The sequence below is a fragment of the Parus major genome, chromosome 20 (genome assembly GCF_001522545.3).
Source record: "Parus major isolate Abel chromosome 20, Parus_major1.1, whole genome shotgun sequence".
NCBI classification, from domain to species: Eukaryota; Metazoa; Chordata; class Aves; order Passeriformes; family Paridae; genus Parus; species Parus major.
In genome coordinates this window covers 9,898,043-9,918,437 of record NC_031788.1, presented here as the reverse complement: position 1 = coordinate 9,918,437, position 20,395 = coordinate 9,898,043, and the positions used below count along the sequence as shown (strand labels likewise).

Genomic DNA, 20,395 nt, shown 5'->3' with positions numbered 1-20,395 from the left:
TGATCTTAAAGGTCCTTTCCAACTTTTACAATCCTGTGATTCTGTGATTGTGTCTAGACTTTATGAGAAAACATGTTTTTAATAAACTTTCTGGCTTCCTGCAGAAAGCCCCTCGCACTTTCAGGTTTTTTAAGCTTTCACAACTTTGACCACAGAGATTCCTGAAACTTTATTTTATATTGAATGGAAGCGGCTCAGCCCCTGAATTGCCCTCAGCTGAATGGGTGCAGCTCCCAGGGAAATTATCACTGAAGCGGAGGATACAGGCTGTTGTGTCTTTTCCTTTCCATGCCATTACAAAGAACATGCTTATTCAGCCTTTTAACAGACTGGCTATTTCTACTTATTCAGCTTTTGCCATGTTCCTCATTATTTACAGATTCCTTTTTCTCTTGAATTGCTTTTCTTCAAGGTACTGGTTAAAATTCATGTGGTTTCAGCATTACCACGTTTTTCATTACAGCCTTATCACTATTATCAATGTGTGCTTTTTTAATATTTTCTTATATTAAATAAATTTCTGTGACTCTTTCACGCTATCTTCCTTTTTTCAGTGCCAGCAGCACGAAACACATTTTAAAAGAGGGGAATTTTGAATTCTATTGGCAGTAATAGAAGTCAAAATTCCCGTCTTTTAAAATGAGGTAGACTGCAGGAGAAAACCTTTATTATTTGGATTCTGGAAGATTTGGAATTTCCCATTTTGCAGAGCAGTGTCTGGCTCACTCATATGGGGATGCAGGAAGAGAGAGACCCTGAAAACTGTTCCATCAACTGCTCTGAAAACTCAGTGCCTTTCTTCCCCAGAGATATTTTGGGATTCCCATTCTGCTTTCAATTCACACTGTCCCTTAATCCAAAAAAATCTTTCAAGTGCGGACAAGCCCCTCACTCTTGTAAGGTGAAGCAGTTGGTGAGCAGGAGCGCCGGGCGCGTTTCCAAGGACATTTGGCACAGAGCTGTAAGGACACTGCTGTGGCTCTGAAAGGCTGGGGAGGCACGGGGGGCTGGGAATTCCGGCCGGGAGCAGGGACATGCAGCACCGAGCTGGAGATGCTGGAGCCTTCACTAAACAAATGGGTTTGGTTTTGAAACTCCCTGGCAAGGAGTCACGGACTAAAAAGAGCTTCCCATGGCAGGGCTGGACAACTTGCCCAAACATGTTGGGACTGAGTGACTGCTTTGGCTGCTGGGTGATCCGGAGGAGGAGGGAAGAGGCCTTTGTTTCTGCCTATGTCCGATGGGCAATGGATTGACTGCTGACAATCAGTATTTCTGCTGCAATGTGCCACATTTCCTTGCAATTTGTCGACATCAACATCTCTAGATGTTTTTGGTTTTTCGTTTTCTGCCCTTGTATCACCATTTAGGTTTCCCAAGTCTGCTGCAGTGACAAGGCTTGCTGCAATCAGTTTTCTAAGTGGATTTTGTTTCTCCACAGGAGGGAAGCAGTTGGGTTTGTTACAGGTGGAGCTGATGGTTACACCTATGCCTGAGACGGTTTCCCAACGCTTTTCACTGTAAACCCCCTGTTTAATTACTTTAACATTGCAAAACTTTGCCAACAAGGGAAAATTTCCGTAACATCTCCTTTAGAAGGTAAAGCTCTCTTCCCTCACTGCCAGTGCAGAAGGGAGACAAATACAGAGTTAAATTCTTCTCCCTGTCCAGTTTTGGGGTTTTATGGTGTAAGATTACTAGAGAATAGCCCTGAATATTTAACAAAGGAAGAAATTGTCAATTATCCTCATTTTTGCTAAACATGGAAATCTAACTGAAATGCTTACAAACTGGCATGGAGAAGGACGCCCATGCCTTCAATTAAGACCAGAAAAAGCTACAAAAATTCGGTGTATCTTGGTCATCTAATCAGTGGATTTGCCATGGTCCTTCTGGAGAGCTCTTCCAGATCAGCTGCTTAGTCATGACAAAGGCCTGCACTGTCAGAAAATAATAAATTCCTGATTACTTTCTGTTTGTGGGACTTTGCTTAAAAGCTGCAGCAGAAATATTTCTGTGCTTCATGTTGGGACTTATAATGTTGAGCAATCCAAGAGGGGTAGCTGAATTGGAGCTTATGGGGAAAAAATATATTTCTGGGCAAATCAGGAAAACTTATAAACATATTTGGAGCGATGCAAATTATCCTTTAGTGCCAAAGATTTATGCTCCCTAAAGATGAGTCCAAGAACTTTGGGTACATGAAAGGGTGAAACAACACGTGGTTATGACAAGTCTGGGTTGAGAAGGACCAACAGACATCCTTGGAGGCAGCTGTGCCCACCCTGAAACACTCCTCAATCCCAACACGTGTGAGAAATTCCCCATGGAGGTTTCATTAAATGCTTACACTTGTGCCAGAGCAAGGAGCATTATCAGTGTTAATTCTTGTCTCGTACATTGTCAGCATGTGGCTGCTGGCCAGGAGCTGTCAGCCCGTTTAGGGGTGAGTAATACTCCAGAATTAACAGTGTGCCAGCAAAAGTATTTGGGGATGGCAGGAGGGAACTCTGCAGCAAAGGAGTGTTCAGATTTTGTGATGATTTTCCCCACTGCCCTTGCAGCCATTCCCTTGTTAAAGAACATCTGTATCCAACTCTGATGAATGAGTTTGTGCTGCAGAATTAATCTGCTCATCCCTATATCTGCTTTGCACTGAGAGCTGAATCAATGGTAAACAATAATTTTGAGGATATGTATTTGTGTCTCATCTCCCTCCTTTACTCCCTACCATTTCATACTCATACACGGCTTTGTAGACCATTTCTCTGGGGTTTTGAGGTGTCCACTGAGCCGTTCCAAGTGACAGGGCATGGAGGATGTCAGTGGGATGAAGGAATTCATAATCACAGGGGTGCTGGCCTGTAAGTTATATAACCCCACGAATCTGCTTTATTTCATATTAGCCCTCATCTAATTACAGCATCTACAAGTAAATATGCAGCTGAAGACCCCCACCCTGACAGACCATCAGGAGACTGAGAAAGCAGAGCAAGCCTTGGCTTCCACCTCTCATTCAGAAGGACACATCTTCCTACTGAGTTTGCAGCGAGCCAAGCTTCACTCTGAAATCAGCTGCTGTCACAAGGGTCCCACAAACCGCACAGGTGAGAGAAGCCACAAGGCGTTCATCCGTGCGGGGGGAACCCCAAAAACCTCTGGGAACGCGCTCGGTGAAGCCGCTCGGCGCCGCGGGGGCTGCCGGTACCGCCTCATTTACATAGCCACGCCCTCATCTGCATATTCCCCGCGCCATTGGCCAGCGGTCTCCCCAGCGGTGGCGCGGCCCGGGGCGGTCAGGTTCGGCGCCTCATTAGCATTCGCCCCGCCTCCCAGCGGAGAACGGGGGAGCTGATTCGTCGCTTTGGCAACGGCGGGGCGCGGCCGAGCTCTGCGATTGGCTGAGGTGCCTGTCAATCCACGACGGCCAGGGCCGCACTTCCGCCTCGGTGTCCGCGGTGCCGTCGCTGGAGCCGGTGCAGGTAACGCCGCGGGCCGGGCCCGGGGCCGCCGCGCTCCGCTCCCCGCTCCGTTCCCTCGGGCTCTCCGCTCCCCTCGCCGGCCCCACCGCCTCCACAGCCCCGTTCGGGCTCGGCTCGGGAGTCCGTCCTCAGCGGGCCGCGCTGTCAGCGCGGCGGGGGCGGGCGGGGGAGCGCCTGCCCCAGCGCTTCTCTCCCATCCCGGTGGCCGAGGGTGCCTTGACCCGCCCGGGTGTCTCGGGGCGCTGCGGGCCGCAGGCCCGAGCTGCAGCGTCGGCAGCGTCGGGGTGAGGTGCTGAGCCCGTGCTGGGTGCTGTGAATCCTGCCCGGTGCTGTGAATCCTGCCCGGTGCTGTGATCCTGCCCGGTGCCGAGCCGTGTCCGGTGACGAGCCGTGTCCGGTGCCGAGCCGTGCCCGGTACCCGATGCCATCCAGGGCAGAGCCGTGCCCGGTACCCGATGCCATCCAGGGCAGAGCCGTGCCCGGTACCCGATGCCATGCAGGGCCGAGCCCTGCCCGTTCTCCCCATCCTGTGCTCTCCGGGCCGGGCAGGGAGCGGGGGCTGAAGGACGCGGCTGTGCAGAGGGTGCGGGTCAGTGCAGCTCCGTCAGCCCCAGCGCTGGATTTTTCTAATTTTGCCGTGTTTCTCCGATTGCTTTTGCAGCTGGATAGTTAAGCAAAGGAGCCTGCGACACCCGGCTCCCTTTAGGGTTGTGCTGGGCTCGGTTTCAGCACAGTACAGGAGCCTCAAGGGGCCTTTTAGGTCACAGCTGAAGCACAGCGAGCAGTTGGGGTTTATTTGGGGTTGGCTTTGTTTTTTATTTTGTTTTTCAGTTACCTACTCGATGTTTCTCTTACAGAGAAGGAGACAAGCAAGATGAGAAAAATAGCAGGAAAAAAGGCTTTTTTTTAATTAACATGCCACCAGAACTTCTGCATGGTAGTAAAGGTATAAGATGCCATTTATTTAATTTGGTTATCGATCATGTTTGTGTTCTCTGTATGTTTGGATTCAGGATTCCTTTTGGAAAGCAGTTTGTTACCGTGCAGCACTTGCAGGCCAGAATTTCAAATGTAGTTTCAAAATCACGTCCTGGCTTTTATGTGTGCCATAACCTTGTGTTTCCTCTCAGAAGTATCTGCCAAAGCATGGTGAGGGTAAGCAGATACTTCTTCCATTTACCGTGAATTTTCTCAGCTAAATTGCATAGCCTTCACTGAGATTCCAGGAAAAGTAAAAAGGAAGCACGGATCTGCAGTATTGATTTACCCCAGTCTTCCCATAGTGATTACTTTTCTAAAGCTTTGCATGCAAGGGAAAATAAATTTGATCATTCCAACTTAACCTTCTATAAATCCATGTTCGTGTTACCATCTGGGGGCGACCACACGTGTTATCCTCTGAACAAACTTTACACTAGCGTGCTCAGGGACTTCTAAAACCTCAGGGCAATTTCTGGAAGCAGTGACTTGGGTCACTTCCAAACATGAAGCTCTGTGCTGTGGGATGGGAGTAGGAGAACTGGCTAAACTAGCATGGAAGCAAGAAATTCCAAGCGCTGATTTTCCCCCTAAGTAACCCCTTGGGTTTTCAGTTACAGTAAACACAGCTTCTTCTTAAAATAGTGGTGGAGCCACACATATGTTTGACCATGTGATAGAAAGCTGAGGGCAGTTTGGGATAGAATCAGGAGTGATTCTTATTGTTGCTTTCCTGAATCAACAGCACCTCATGATGATTTTGTAACTTCAGGAAGTCCTCAAAAGGAAACGCTGAGATGTCTGCTGTCCAGGAAAAAATATGGCATTTTTCTTCCAGAACTGTCTCTTCAGCCATGACAAAATAATCTTAGAAACAGAAGGCAAAAGTTTGAGATAAAAAATAGTGATTACATGACAAGCCCTGTTCCTACAGGTAGTTAAAGACTAGATGGGATAGTTTTCAGTTGATGAAATATTGAAAAGCAGTATGGTTATTAGTTATTTGGTAACTGATCACACAAGATCGTTTCCACTCTTGGATGCTTTCTTTAAGTCACTTTTAATACTGTTACTGCTTTCCATGATACGTATTTGCTGGCAGGTCTTATGACCTGTTTCAACTGGTATTTCTTTCAGTCCTTCTTCTTGGGAATTCTACTGTGTGAACTTCACATATGCTGACCTAGAACAAAGGTGGAAAGCTTTGCTTTCTGTTATCTTAGTATTGGCTGGAAGACATCCCAATCAGGCTTTTTTTGCTTTGATAACGCTATATTTTTAAATCACTGTTTGTAGTGCCAGTCAGATGATTTTTTTTTTTTTGCTGTTGTTTGAAAGCAAGATTAGCCTGCAAGTATGCTGAATTTTTAAGCAGATAATTTATTAGCTTTGGTATTTGAAGTAGCTTGTCCTTGAACAAATGCAGTGTTACATCATGCTGTTCATATCTAGGCCTTCTGTTTACAAGGTGCCATTTTTCTAGTCCTTCACTCAGCATCAGTTTTGTCACCTGCCTCTTGGAAATGTCTCTGTTTGACACTGGTATGATGTTGTAAAATGCTTAGTGTTTAGTCTCTTCTTTGTGAAGTAACTAAAATGTTTGGTTCTTACAATTCTTGGAAGAAATGCACAAAATGAGGCATGCTGAGAGTATGTGTTGAATATGGAGTGCTCAAGAACTTTACTGCTGTTGCTGAGCTTGCAAATATGTAGCTGATCACATGGGTGTCTTCTCCAAGCTGAATAAATTGGAAAGTGAGAGCAAGGAACAAGTTGGTCACTCTGTGTCTGCCTCTTTGGAAATAGGGGACTTTTGATGTTTTTCCTGTTGCAAAAAAAAAAAAAATAGAGGTTATGCTTTATAGCAGATCTTTAATGGGTTTTATTATTTTATGGAATAGACTAGCACAGAACTTGGAATTCAAGAATTCATTGTCTCAATCCTTGCATCTTAATAATTACTGTGCAAATGTATGATGATGTAATTATTTACTTTGTATCCTTAAAGGCTAGTAAAAGCAAATTGCAGGAGAGCAACAAGCAATTAAAATGTGTCAAATGTGGCTTACCATAACTTTCAGTTATACTCTTTAAAAATGTATTGTTGATTCAGTGCACAAGGATAATATCTTAATTTTCAGGATCAATAAGTTACAAGAATAGACAGCTTACTTAAACTTGATTTTTTTTTTTCTTTCCTTAAATACAATTACAATTGGAAATTCATTTGCTGGTCTAGACAGATCATTTAGATTAATTCAGTATATTTTATTATGCACATAATTTAATGAGACAGGTTTGTAGTAGATTGCAGCAGCTCTCCATTCAGAAAATGCAGAGGCTGCAGAGTGTTGTCCTCATGAGTTTGTTTATCCATCTGGTAAGAGGGAGGGTGCACAAAAGGTGAATTGTCCCTGCAGCTGCAGAAACAGAGCTGGACCTTTTAGACTTGGCCCTCTTGGTTTTATAGTCCCAAACTCAAACTGTCTTTGCTCTGTTGGCCATGTAATGGCTGTGCTTGGTGTTAGACCAAATTGGTCTGTGGTGTTCCTGCTCCAGTCCAGTTCCTTTGCTGTGCTGGTCAGTTTTGGATGAGATGAAGGCTCTTGGGATGCTGTCAACCTCTGGGGTATTGCAAAGTTTGCATGCTTAGGGTATTTGTCAAGATATGTGTTTTATGACTGAATAAATAACTTCATTATATTTTTACTGATGTTATTTTTACACTTCTGAGTAAATTATTTTAGGGCTCCCGGAAGAATCTGTTAGTAGATCTCACTGTGTTTTGATTCTAGTGGTACTGACAGGCAGTGGAGGTTGAAGGTGGTAAAGTGTGTGAAATCTGAGGTGTCTGTGGTTCACATCACTCTTGTTCAGCTCACTAACTCACTAACCAGCTCCTCTGCTCTCTACAACTTGTCAGGGCAATCAAGTGAGGATGAGAATCCCTTTAATAGCTCTCAGAGATGAAACTTGTGTGTGTTAATGCTGCAGAGGAATTCTCTCAGCAGCCTGTTCATAAGGGGCCCTTCAGCAGCATGTGCTGACTGGAAAGAGAACTTTTCCAGGAGAGCAGAACTGCCCCATGCATGGGTTCTTTCTAGGTTTTGCACTAGAAGAATGAAGCTGTTGAGTGGTTGTTTAATAGTGAACAAAAACGCTGCCCATCTTCAGAGGTGTAAATAACTTTGTTTACATGCTCTCGTTTTGCTTTAAACAAAGTGCTGTGCACATTTTGTTACCCAAGGGGATTAATGTTACTGAGCAGATAGCTGGGTGGATTCTTTATTAGAACTGGGCTCTAAATGGAGATATTTGTCCTGTCTTGAGGAGTCAAAGTTAATTTTGTTTTTATTTTTTTAATGTCTTGACAACAGCAAATGGAGTTGCAACCTTATATTGGAATCCAGTAGGTATTTACTATAAATGCAGCTCTAAAGGATATTCAATCACAGAATAAACCCTGACTTCCTGAAGCTTTTGCAAATTTGTGGTATCATCTTAAAACCCCCCTCACAAATAGTCTGTTAGTTGTGTGCAGGAGCTCATGCTGGGGAATCTGTGTGTGAGGAGTTGCTGGCAGGCATAAAAATACAATTTCTTATACTCTAGGGCTTTGCAGTGGTTTAGTCACTGTCATCCTCCTGCTTTATTTGCAGTATAATTGCTACCATAATTGTCTAAGAGTCTCTGTGAAAATTATTTGGAAAATACTTTGTGCAGATGTAAACCTGCATCTGTCTGCAGAGGATGAGTCCACAGAGACAAAGCTGCCTTTGAGGAGGAAGATCTATGAACTCAAACATATAACTGTTTTTGCTGTTCTAGGGGTTTTCTCCAGTGATGTTTTGTGCTGTAACTGTCTTCATGTTCATAAGCTTCAGTGATAAATTTGCAGGGGTGGTTGCATTATGATGAGAAATACCCAAGCATCCTTAATTTTATCTTCAGAGATGTGTTCCCAAATGCTTAATTATATTTCTACTTCACTTTTGTCCAGAGCCACTGTGCTTGGAGTTATTGATTACTTCCCACCTTCTCTCTTACAAGCAAGATAAAACAGATCCTTAGGAAACAACTAAGAAATAATGAGTTTTACAATACAGTATTGAGTGATTTATTTTTTTTAACAGTGTGGCTAGAAGTGAGCTGATTTATCACTCCTGATCAAACCTAGCATTATGCATCGTGCGTGGAGAGGTGTGCAGAACAGAATTTTGTCATTTTTTTCAGTCATGGGCTGTGAAATAGTTTCCAAGGGAAAGTTACAGAGTCTGACAAATGCTGTACCAGATGCTCTCAGGTGGAAAAATGTCTCAGATATTGAGGTAGTGTTAAGAAAGGAGAACATTTACAGGATTCTGTATGAATTTCAATGAAGTGTTTTGCATCAAAAAATATTAATCTGCTGGAATCAAGTTTCCTTGATCTGTTTGTTAGATTTGAGGGAAGTTCTGCAAGCCGGTATCCTTGGCTGTAGAACAGAATTTTTGGCTGAAGTGGGGAATAGCCATTGATTCCATAGATAATTGAGTGCCATTCTGGGGGGATATTTTCTGTCCAGATTCATCTTTACGATTTTTATGTTAAATAAATGTTTCTGGTAGCAGCACTGGAGCTTTGGGCTGGGACAGTGATTAGTGTGTGGGACAATTACTGTCATTTGTACTGGTGCAGAAACAAGTTTTGTGGCCTTTACTCCTTTGAAAGCCAGACTTGTAGTGTTTCAGTTTTCTCTTAATTCCTGATGTGAAGCATCACCAAAAATTGGTATTTCTGAGAGAACAGCACATGGTTCTGCCTGCCATAAATCACTCAGCTCATTTGTTCAGAGCTAACCTTTCAGATGTTCAGTTTGTTGTCATCATTGTTACAAGTGCTGGCACTGAACTGTCCCCAGGCCATTTAATGACTCCCAACTATATAAAAGCCTGTGGTAGGGACAGCTGCAATCTCCAAAGAAATGGAAAAGTGACAGTGGGCTGAGTGTTCAGCTGGTCCTCTTCACTCAGCCTCCCTGCACTTTATTTAACAGATTTGAGAAGGAAGTTGCCGTTCTCTTGCTGTGGTTGCAGAGGGAGCTTTATCGTGCCAAGACATCTGGCAGATGGTGTTATATTCAAACTTTGGAGTAAGAAACAAATCTGACTTGGTGAAGAGAATCCTCTCCTGGATTCTGCAGTCTGTGTGGCTGTTCTCTGGCTGAAGAGATTTTGAGTGCGTAACAGTTAATCTAAATTGCCAATTAAATTTGCTTCTTGGCTAATTTTTGTAGATGTTTTAGATCCAGTGTTGCTGGTAACCTAATTTCGTGAGTCAATTAAGATTCATCCTTGCTGAAGCTTTCATTCAGAGATGAAACACTGCAGTTTGATGTTTTCAGGAGATGTGTATGAATTAAACACACATGAATATTTATCTTCAAGTTATTTATTTCTATCTCTTGAAGTACTACAGCTATGTTTTATTTCAGCTGGCAACTCAAAAGATGATGGGGTTGGCTCTTATTTCACCAGTTATGTTGTAGACTGAAGGATTTTGTGTTCTTTTTTCCTCCATTTCTTATTTTTGGTGTTATTATGAAGGATGTGGATGTTTGATCTTCTGTTAGCTCTTTGGGAATCTCTTTCTGGACAACAGGTACATTCAGGATGTCACAGAATCACAGAATGGTTTGGGCTGGAAAGGCCCTTAAAACTCATCCCATTCCACCCCCTGCCATGGGCTGGGACACTTTCCACTATCCCAGGTTGCTCCAAGCCCCATCCATCCCTGCCTTGGGCACCTCCAGGGATCCAGGGGCAGCCACAGCTTCTCTGGGCACCCTGTGCCAGGGCCTCACCTCCCTCAAAGGGAAGAATTTCATTTAAATATATAATGTGAACCTGCCCTCTGTCAGTTTGAAAATTCACATTCCTCCTTGTCCTTGTCATATCAAAGTGATGAAAATGTTTTTTCATGAGGAAGGTCCCAAGTGACTTTTTTTTCCTTATTCCTTTTTCTTAATTTCTTGCAGTTTTTTTCTTTTTACATTAAAAAACTTAAATGATTTTCAAATTTGCCGTGGAAGTGCACACCCAACAAAACCTTGTTAGGCATGTGAAAAACCTGATGAATGTGCTAGTTCATGAATTCTTTGGTGGCACTCTTAATTCCAGGGTATTGAACTCCTAAAACCCTACCTGCTCCTGCTGGTGAACCTCTGTGGTTATTTTAATGACTGCTTATTGATTCTGTACTTGGTTTTACTTAAATGCTCCTGGATTTCACAAATAGATTCATCTATGTAATGAATAGGACCAAGGGTTTTATGTCATGTACAGCTAACATGTGCTTTCAAAGCAAAAAAAAAAAAAAAAAATAGGATTTTTAATTTAGAAGGGTGATGTCAGGAAAGCTTTCCAGAGTTGCTGCATGATGAGAAATTTCAGCTTGAGGTCTGGAGGAAAAAGGCACTGCAGCTATGCCTGGCCAGCTTCAAACCTGAGCTTGCTGAGCCACATTCCAGCCCAGTGAGCTGCTCATTGTGAATGCTGGTCTTTCTATAGAAATGTAAATGTTTCTTTAAGGAGGAGTAACTTTTGGTTATCCAGCTGGGTCTTTGTTGAGGATTAACCTAGAAGAACAAGTTAGGATGGAGGAACTAGTCGAATTAATTTAGGGTAGTTAGAGATTTAAACTCTTACAGGGGTACAAGTACTTGGGGTACTTGAATTGCTGTAGAAGTTCCTTGGATCCCAGGATCATGGTTGAAATAAGTTGGTTGTTTTTGTTATTTTTCTCCTGAGCAGTGAAATTTTAGAAGGAACAAGCCTACGAAGTGACAAATTTGAGGGATTACTAATTTACCAAGATAAAGGCAGTGGATTCCCACACGCTGGTTTTTGGAGAGCAGCCCTGAAGGTGGAATGTGCATCTCCTCTCAGAGAGATGCTCACATGCACGTCACAAAATGCGTGGAGCAAATTAGGCAGTTTATAAAGTGATTTGCAAAGTCTTGTGCTTTTGTTGTCCTGGTTTTAAAAATAAGTTCAAGTGGGAGGAAATGGTTTAAAATAGGAATTGTGCAGAGTCTGAGACTGTAGATGTGTATAAGAGACAGGTCTGAGACTGGTGTATTTCTGGAAGAGAATTCGTGTATGTTCTTCTGCTGGGGACTGTGACCTTGTAGGGGACACTGTGGCCTGCACAGAGCTTTGGAAAGCAGAGCAGTGGCAGCCAAATCACCTGGGACGTGTCACTGCCGAGTGACAGGTTCAGCTCTGCCTGACAGATCACTTGGTGTGACATTGTTCACAACCAGCTGATCGACAGAGCTGCTACCACTTTGTTCTTCCTTGGCCATGGGGCCCTGGCTGGGACTGTGTGTGGGATGAACATTTGTTACCCTCTGCATCAAGGGGTCACTGGGAGAGGGGAGTTTGCTCCTGAGCTCCTTTGGGATCTGTCTGGTGTTTAGGAGCAGCCCTTTCTGTTTGTTCCCTCTCCTGTGGTTCTGGAAGGCAGGAATGTCCAAACAGACTTTGTGTTTCTTCTGCGCTCTAGGACTGAAAGGTGAGACCATGACAGGATGTTTATGCTTTATGAAAGATTTTTCCAGGACAGCAGCTGGTCCTGAGCTCTTGAAGATCTGTCTGACACAGGAGTGTTGCACCCTTCTTTCAATGGCAATTGTGATAAAAGCTGCTAACCACACTTGGTGTGCAGGTGAATTCTTCTGGGAACATCAGGGAATGGAGGAGGAAATATAGATTACAGATACTGAATATGAAGCCACCAGGATGTTTTTGTCTCCTGGTATTTCAGCCTTGTTGAAAGTAACTTTTGCTGTTGCTCTTAGTTAGAGAACAGGATTTAATCCCAGCTTTTTGGCTCATGAAAGCTGAATGCTGTTATCACTGCGTGTTCAGCTGCATGTAAATTCATGTTAATCTCTGCTGTATAAAAGAACAGAATGTAAAAGAAGTGATACAAGCGAGAAGTTATTCCTAGTGTAACTCAGCAAAATATATTATTTTTTTCCTTTTTAAAATGTTCCTAACACCTTAGGAAAATTTGTGACTGTAATTATTTAAAATTTTTTCAGTGAATATTTTGTATATAACTTACAGGCATATGATTGAACTTTCAAATAGCAGTGAGTTTCAGGTGTGGTGTGAGATAGATGTCAGGAGAGCACAACATAACTCTGCTTTTCATTTGTCTCTGATTCTGGTCTCTTCATTTGTTCTTGGTGAGTGTTTTTATAAGAGAGCTGCATTGTCTCTGCAGTGAAACTGCACACTGTGGGATGTAGCTCCACAAGGCCTTTTGTAATGCAATTATTATTGTGCACGAGAGGGGAGAGGAGAAACTGGCATTCATCTCTATGACCTTATTTATTCTAGGGCTCTTAATGATATTTGACAGTTTTGTAAGTAATAATTTTTATTTTATAGTGCCTTCTATACAAGACCAAACAGAAAAAGGGAAGATGCAAGAAAACATGGAGAAAATAATGTCATTGTAGTCCTGATCATGAGAGCTGTGTTTTGTATATATATATGTTTCCTCCTGGAAATACTGGCAGCTGTGTTGCTAGAAGGATGCAATGCTTGCAGACAATTGAAAGCATAAATGTTTGCATCTTCAAAGATATTTGGAGAGTGAGGACTTGTAAATATGATATTGCTGATACAGAGATTGATATAAAATCCTATAGTAGCAAGGAGATGGGAGGTTCCCAAGGGAAAAGTGACAAACTGATATCATTGAAAGACATAAAATGCTTCAAGGCAAACACTAAATTAATTAACTTACATGAGTCTCATAATGGGCTGGTTTAGCTCCTCCCTCTGAGTGGACAGATAGAAGAACTGTATGTATGTGAGACATTCAAACAACTTTTGTTCTGGGCAGTGAGGGGAAAAAGACTTGGAACACAGTCTGGTTTCTTGCAGAGAAAAATAAGGAATTGGCTTCAAACATAGTAAACTCTTCTCCTAGGAGCAGAGTGCACTTCTGGCTTTGTTACTCTTAATTGGAATGGAATTGTGCAAGTTATAATTACTCTGGAGAAACTACTGTCACAAAACAGTGGAATCTTCAGGATCAGAAAAAATTGAGACTGACAGATTGAGGTTGTTTTGGAGGAGATATCGATAGCATTGCCATGCTGTCATTTATTGCTGTGTACTTGGCTCGTTGTTGGAACCTGGTGAACATTTATGAGAGTGAAAACGAAATTTTCTCATTCTTCTCCTTAAACTAAAATTGGGTGAGGTAAAAATATTTGCGATATGCCATTGCCAACCATCTGGAAAAAAATCTAATTTAATCTATCTGTAAAGTAGAGCTGGAATGATACATAAATCTGTAAGTTATTTGCAGAGTGTGTGGTTCTACTGAGGAAAAGTTGGTTCTTTCCATTCCTTCTAGAGGGAAAAATCTTTGGTTGTCTCTTCAAGAGTGCATAGCAGTAGCCTGACAAAACTTCTCTCAGGGTCACTGATTGCATGATGTAGAGTCAGACCAAATATTTTCATGCAGTGGTCAGACTTTGAGATACCAAGGTTCTTGTTCCCAGATTTCTTGGTTAAGGATGCAGCAAAGCTTATCCTCTTGCTAAGGAGAATTTTTGGTTTGCCAGCTGGCTTTTTCTTCTGACAGTTCTCTGTTCTTCTAGCTGTATTTGCCTGAAATTGAACTTGCTGTAAATAAGATACATTTTACAATAATGTGTATGAAGTGTTTAAACAGAGAGAAGTGTGGCACAGTAAATCAGCTGTTCTTGTGGCAGGTTGTAGTTGTCTTCAAAATTACTGTGGTATCAAAGAAAGCTGTTTATTTATGAATGCAAAAAGCCATCTTTTGCCATGTGAAGAAACAGGAAAATTAGTGTTTGTCAAGTGTGAGTGTTCATCCACAGGAGAAGCTGCTAATTCTGTTTCCCTGTCTTGTCAAATAGATCATCTAAAGCAGCTGGGTATTTGCAAAAGAAGACCCTGACAGCACACAGATACTTAATCTCTAAATCAAATTCAACGATGCATTAGAGAGAGCTGCAGTGGCTGCACAGAGACTTCACACTGAAGGATGAACAGTGAAGAAGAGTTTTATGATGCCGTTACGGGTGAGTGATGGGCACAGTGCCAAGGGCAAGAAAACCCCTATAAATTACATTGTGTGTGTGCTAAGGGGCTGGTAATATATAGCTGTTAATAATAAATCAAAAGTAAACTTGTGTTGGTAAAACTTAGAGCGCTGTCTTCTGAAAAGTAGAAAAAGAAAATTGTAGCTCGTGTTCAGGCTTGGAAATGAGGGGTTTTTTTGTTAAATCTTAATGCCAGTTATTATTTCATCACTGTAACAGTCCTTTAGTGGCCAGGTCTTGCTTTCATTTTCTGTGAAAATCAATTTAATAGCAGCTTGAGAAGCAGATCCTTTGAAAGGTGAAATATTTCCTGTGGGTTGTTTTTATTGTTATTGTATTCTTTTTTTTTTTTATTTTAATGGAAAACTTATCCTAAAGAATTGAAGCAGAAAATGTTTTTCAAGTGAGAAACAAATTGCTGTAAAAATATGTTTTCAAGATAGGGAGCCAAAAGTCTTTGCAGTCCTATTTTTTTCTAAAAAAGCAAACATGAATCACTTCACACTTGAGCAGTGTATCAAATAATGCTTTGCTTTCAACTAATAAGGATGAATAGTTATTTATAAGAGCTTTAGATAGCTTTAGTGGTGAAATAAAATGCGTGAAGTATTTTAATAAAGAAAAAGGAAATCCTCTTAAAGATCTTAAACAATTGTAAAGATTTCCACTTAAATGTCTCTTGAGAAATCCTGTAGCAGAGGTGAAAGGAGAAGTACTGAGTGTACAGTGGTTAATGTAAAATCTCAGGAAGGGGAAGAGAATAATGGTGAGTGTGAAAGGAATGGAAATAGCATGGCAGATAGAAGTGGGTAAGGTAGACTTAGACATGGGTGGTTGGAAATTCATGTGAGGAGTAAACAGAGGGGGCTGGGTGAAGCAGTGTGACTGACAGCAGACTGTACAGGACTTGTCACAACTATGTCACAGAGGAGAGAAGGAAATTTGGTTTGTGTTCATGCCAGCTGGGAGTGATGGGGTCTGGTACTCCAAATTCATCAGTAAAATCAAACCATTGTACCATTAAAATCTTGAAAACACAATGGGTTGTTTCTGTATGTCACTAGTAATCTCTCAGTTTCAAGAGCTCAGGGTCACTGCCATAAATGAGCTAGATTTTTTGTTTTTCCACTGAAAGAGGTGTGAAAAGAAATATGCCTCTTAACACAAGGTCTGTGTTGTACAGCTTTGATGGTGATGCATTTGTTTGTCCCTTGCTGCAGAACTGCACAGCCCTTGGTGTTTGACTCATCTGAGTTTAGACACTGTTTTTGTCTTTTTCTCTCTTCTTATTCTCCTCTACCTCCAAAGGTTGATTGCCCCTGCAAGTGCTCCAGGTGTTGGTGACTGAGCTATTGTGCATGAGTTGTTCTTGTACCTGCAGCCATGGCTGATTCTGCTCAGAACTGGGGTGTTGTGAGCACTCCTTGTTCCATCCTCATCTTACTCTTCCACAGGGGGGAATGTGCTGGCAGGAGATAAATTTATCTATATATAAGTTATGTGTGTTTCTTGGAGCTTGGTACTTGATTTAAGAGGAGTTCTAAGTTTGGAATACTTTGCTTCAGATTTGTTCTCTCTCAGGACTGTCTGTCTTTAAGGACAGGTGCTCAATCCCTTTCTCCAGCTGGGTGCTTTAGGAGATGCTGACAGTTTGATGAGTTATTTGCCGAGACCAAGTGAAGTCAGACCTAGTTCTTTGTAGCTGTGTCTTGTCCAGGTCATTCAGAAATGTGATGTCAAGAGCAACTATAAATGGGCCTCTCTGCATTCGTGTTCCCTGGCTGCTGGTGTCTGTAGTAACTCTCTGCTCCTGCTAACACTGGATATTTCACATCGTGCTTTAGTGGATTTTTTTAGGTGTTAATGGTAGTGCCTGCCTGTCTCTTAGTTTTTTAATGATCTGGACATGGTAGGTGTCATGGCAGGAGATCAAGTCCACAATCACAGTCCTTTCTGAACCAAGGTGAGCTTCCAGGTTTCCCAGTGAAAACTTCAAGATCTGAAGTTCCAAATTTTGATTAAAATAAAATGAAGTTCCCTTGGCAGGCTGCTTGGTCTGCTCTTTCCAAGGATGCTCTCCTTGTTTTTAGGTCAGATCAGTAGAAGGGCAGAAGCTTCTTCAGCACTTCAGATGTGCTTAATCTGCTCCAAGTCCAGGATTGGGATGTGGCTGCCAGGAATGAGCACCTTTTCCAGCTGTGTTTTACTGTTGAGATGAAAACAGTGTGTGCACCATACTTTTTCTCTTGCTCCTGCTGAGCCCTGGGCCCTGGTTTCCCAGAAGCAGCTGCAGTGTGTTCCCAAAGTTCACTGATTTTAGGAATTGGGTACTGGGGTTTGTGTCCTGTAGGGAGTAAACCAGGCTGGGAGCAGATGGACTCTGTGGGAGTTACTCCAGAATTCTTCATCACACTCAGCAGCAGCCCAGGTAGTTTCCTGCCTCCTCTAAGGTAGAATGGACTCACTCCTTGAGGAAGTCACAGCTTTTCCATAGTTATTAATTAATGACATCCACTTGTAGAATACCAGTCTCTCCTAAGGTGACCCCTGATTTTTGTAGTATTGGATTTAACTTCATGGCTGAGAAGTTTCCTGCTTCTGACACTGTCCTCATCTCATCTAAAAGACATTCTCATGGGAGGGAATTGTGTGCTGTGTGATTGGGAATCATCCTCCTGGCACATGGTTTGTCCCTGACTGGATGATGATGGCACTTGTGGAGGAGCAGCATGGGCTGGGATATCGATGGATGGAGTTGGTGACAAAGGGTTTCCATGGGGAGAAGTTCCTTTGCAGTCAGAGGTTATTAGCATTGCTGACACTTGACATCCTTACCTCATGAATGAGTCCCCTTGAGAATGTTACCTGTGATCTCACTTAACTCCAGGCATCCCAGCTGTCTAGAATCTGCTTTTTCTTAAATTCCAGTAGCCACCTTTTCTGAGGCTGGATCAGGATAAAGGTGGTCAATCCTTAGATGAATTTCAGATTCTTTGAATTTTTCTGTGAGACAAGGAGCATATAGCTTTGATCTATGTCACCTTGGGTGTGTTAATGTCATCACAGACTTTGTTAATGACTGTGTGCCATCAGGGACCTCTTTTAGAGCTGTATCCTTCATTGATATTGATGGGTATCTTTTTGCCAGAGTGTTTTGTCTGCTGTTTACCTGGGTAAATGTCTGGCTGTTTACCAGGGTAATTTATTTTTGAGAACATGAATAGTTTAATTTTGCTTTATTAAATATTAGCCTGCAGTTCTATGGAAATGTGTTCTGTGCCAGCGAGGTTCAGCTGGTTCATCCAGCCAGGTGTGTATTTGTGAGGATATTGTTCTCTGTTGCTTTCATGTGGGGAGGAGGAAGTGAGGTTATCTGCCAAACTGATATATTTTCATTCTGTCTGGATCAGACAGAATCAATGGCTCTGTAAGTATTGCAGATGTTGTTAAAGGCCAACCTGCCTCCATCAGCTACAGCTTGTGACAATGGACTGATTTTGGAAAGTGGAGAATGGTTAATTTCTGGCAAAGAAAAGCAATACCTCTTGCTTCACTTGCTGTCTGTACTTCCAGCATGTTCATCCTACTCCTTATGCCATTTTTAGGTCTCAAGGCTCTCAAGGTGTTTTGATTCCCTTTCTGCCTTGGCTGACAAGGCTTAATTAATACTTGGGGAAGTTGCTGACTGTCTGGAGGGGAGGTCTCGTGTCTCTGTCCATGACTCAGAGCCAGGGCTCTGCTGCCTTGGCTCATGTGCAGCACACTCTGAGTGCACTTGTTTCATTTGCAGGATGTGGAAGAGGAAGGCTAAGAGAACTAAAGTTACTGGCAAGTCACTTTTCTTTAAGCTCTTGAAATAGATTTATGTTGGCACCCAACTTAAGTATTTTGTTTTGAAAGTTTCAGACTTTTTAAAGCTTTTGTTTCACTCTTAACACATGTAAGTGGAACTTCTGATTAAGCTAATTGTTGGCATTGTATTTCTGTCTCTGATCCCCTATCCTCCTTTTAAATCTCCATTTTTGTCCTCACTCCCAGTGGTTTTTCAGTATGAAAACTGTCCTGTAAGTAACTCTTACCTACTCAGTTTCTCAAGTTCAAAGCTTTATTGTCAGCTGGTGTAAGGCTCTTTTTGAACTTAGAACAACTACAGCAAATCATTTCTGTAAGCTGTTTTTCTTCCAGAACTACTTCCTCTGCATAAAACAGTGCCTGGAAAGCTCTTAATAGAACTGTGATACCTAGAACTTCATTAAGAAGCATCTTCTGAGATTTTCTCAATGGGTTTGTAGTGGATAAGTCATGTGATGCTAAGGTGGAAAGTGTAGTTGAAAGTCTATGATTATCTGGTTGTGTACCATAATGCTTTTGGTTTGAGGTGTTTTTTTTTTAACTAATTAAGAGAAGTGCAGTCTAATAAAAGCAAACTTACCCTTCTGATGTACTTTCTTTTCTGGAGCAGGGATTTAATTTTTGTTGTTTGTCTGCAAGACACTCATTTGAATTGGTATTTCTTTACTTACCAGTGACATATTGTTGTCCACAAATAATATATATACTTGAATCTGAATTCCTCTTGTGCTTTACAGGAGCAGGACAAAACAATTCTGAATCATAGGAAACAGAAACACTAATGTGGATAACACAATGACCATTTGATAGGATTTGCAGGTTTCAGGTACAATGTAAAGACTGAAATTACAGTCTGAATTTTCCAGAACTACTAACACCCTATAAGCCAGTGGACTATTCCTGTTGGGAAACTTTACTTTTACATTTAGATGTGTTAATCTCATTGAAGTGATGCTGTTCCTTGTGTTGTGTGAGCTTGTTCAGTTTTTGGGGTGAGGGTATTGTACCAAAAAGCTCTTTTTAAATTTTTTTTTCCTCAACTTATAGTTAAGCTAATAAGTTATTTGCTGCTTACTGTAACAGGTTGTGAAAAAAGCTAATATATGGTTAAAATACTATTTCAAAATCATAAATATTTTGTTATGAACTGACTGAAGGTTTTTTTAAGACAGGTATTTCAGGGTAGTTCTCATTTTAAGGACCTGAATCCTTATGTGACTGTCATAGTTTCCAGTTGAGTACTAAGAGTGCCAAGGTGTGGTTATTGCTGTATAATTACATTCTTGTGACATCAAAATGTACGAGACAGGGTGAGACATGACATCACCCATTACACCTGCTGTTTACCAAATAAGATTATATCACTGGGACTTCCTGGTACAGATCTGAATGCTATTACCATGGTCTTGATCCCTGAAAAAAGTGCAGCTTTTTGTTTCTGGAATGTCTGCCTTGCATGAATTGCTCTAATACAGCAAAAGCAGCCATTGGAGAGGTTAAAATAAAGTTGAAGTACTGCTTTGTAAAAAAGTCAATGGCAGGGGATCACAGCATTTTAGTCTATTTAAAGTTGAAATAATCTTAGTCACAACTGATTTCTTTACTCCATTAGAGTGTCTACAGGCTTTGTAACATTTCAGAATATTCCTGTACCCACTGCTGGACTCTGGGACAGGCCATAGCTGAGTGTGATGGGAACTCAGTACAAACTCAAGGGGCTGCCCAGGTTGTGACAGCTGGAATGAAAGGAATTCAAAAATTATGTATTCCTTAAAACCATGGCAAAAATTGTATGCCAGCAAATACCCACAATTAATATTGCTTTTTGATTCTGACTTTTAAATTGGAAGCTGGAAACTAAAGTCTGTCTTGAGGAAGAATTGACCCCTTTGGCACTCAGAAAGGACCTCATGATCTCAGAATTAATGTCAGCAAAAATGTTCCTTTATTA

General features: G+C 41.8%; 1 protein-coding gene across 4 annotated transcripts in view; it reads left to right on the top strand.

Moving 5' to 3' along the window:
- Nucleotides 1–3,402: 3,402 nt before the first annotated feature.
- OSBPL2 (oxysterol binding protein like 2) overlaps nt 3,403–20,395 on the top strand; it is a 33,553-nt gene continuing 16,560 nt past the window's right edge. Inside the window, exons 1-3 of one of the 4 annotated variants that reach the window (XM_015647726.2) lie at nt 3,435–3,482; nt 4,340–4,428; nt 14,407–14,571. In XM_015647726.2, the coding sequence (XP_015503212.1) occupies nt 14,535–14,571 (37 nt within the window). In that variant the 5' untranslated portion in view covers nt 3,435–3,482; nt 4,340–4,428; nt 14,407–14,534. Of the gene's footprint in view, nt 3,483–3,748; nt 3,767–4,339; nt 4,429–14,406; nt 14,572–20,395 lie in introns of those variants that run through there. The other 3 variants (XM_015647729.2, XM_015647728.2, XM_015647730.3) reach the window with 3 other exon arrangements.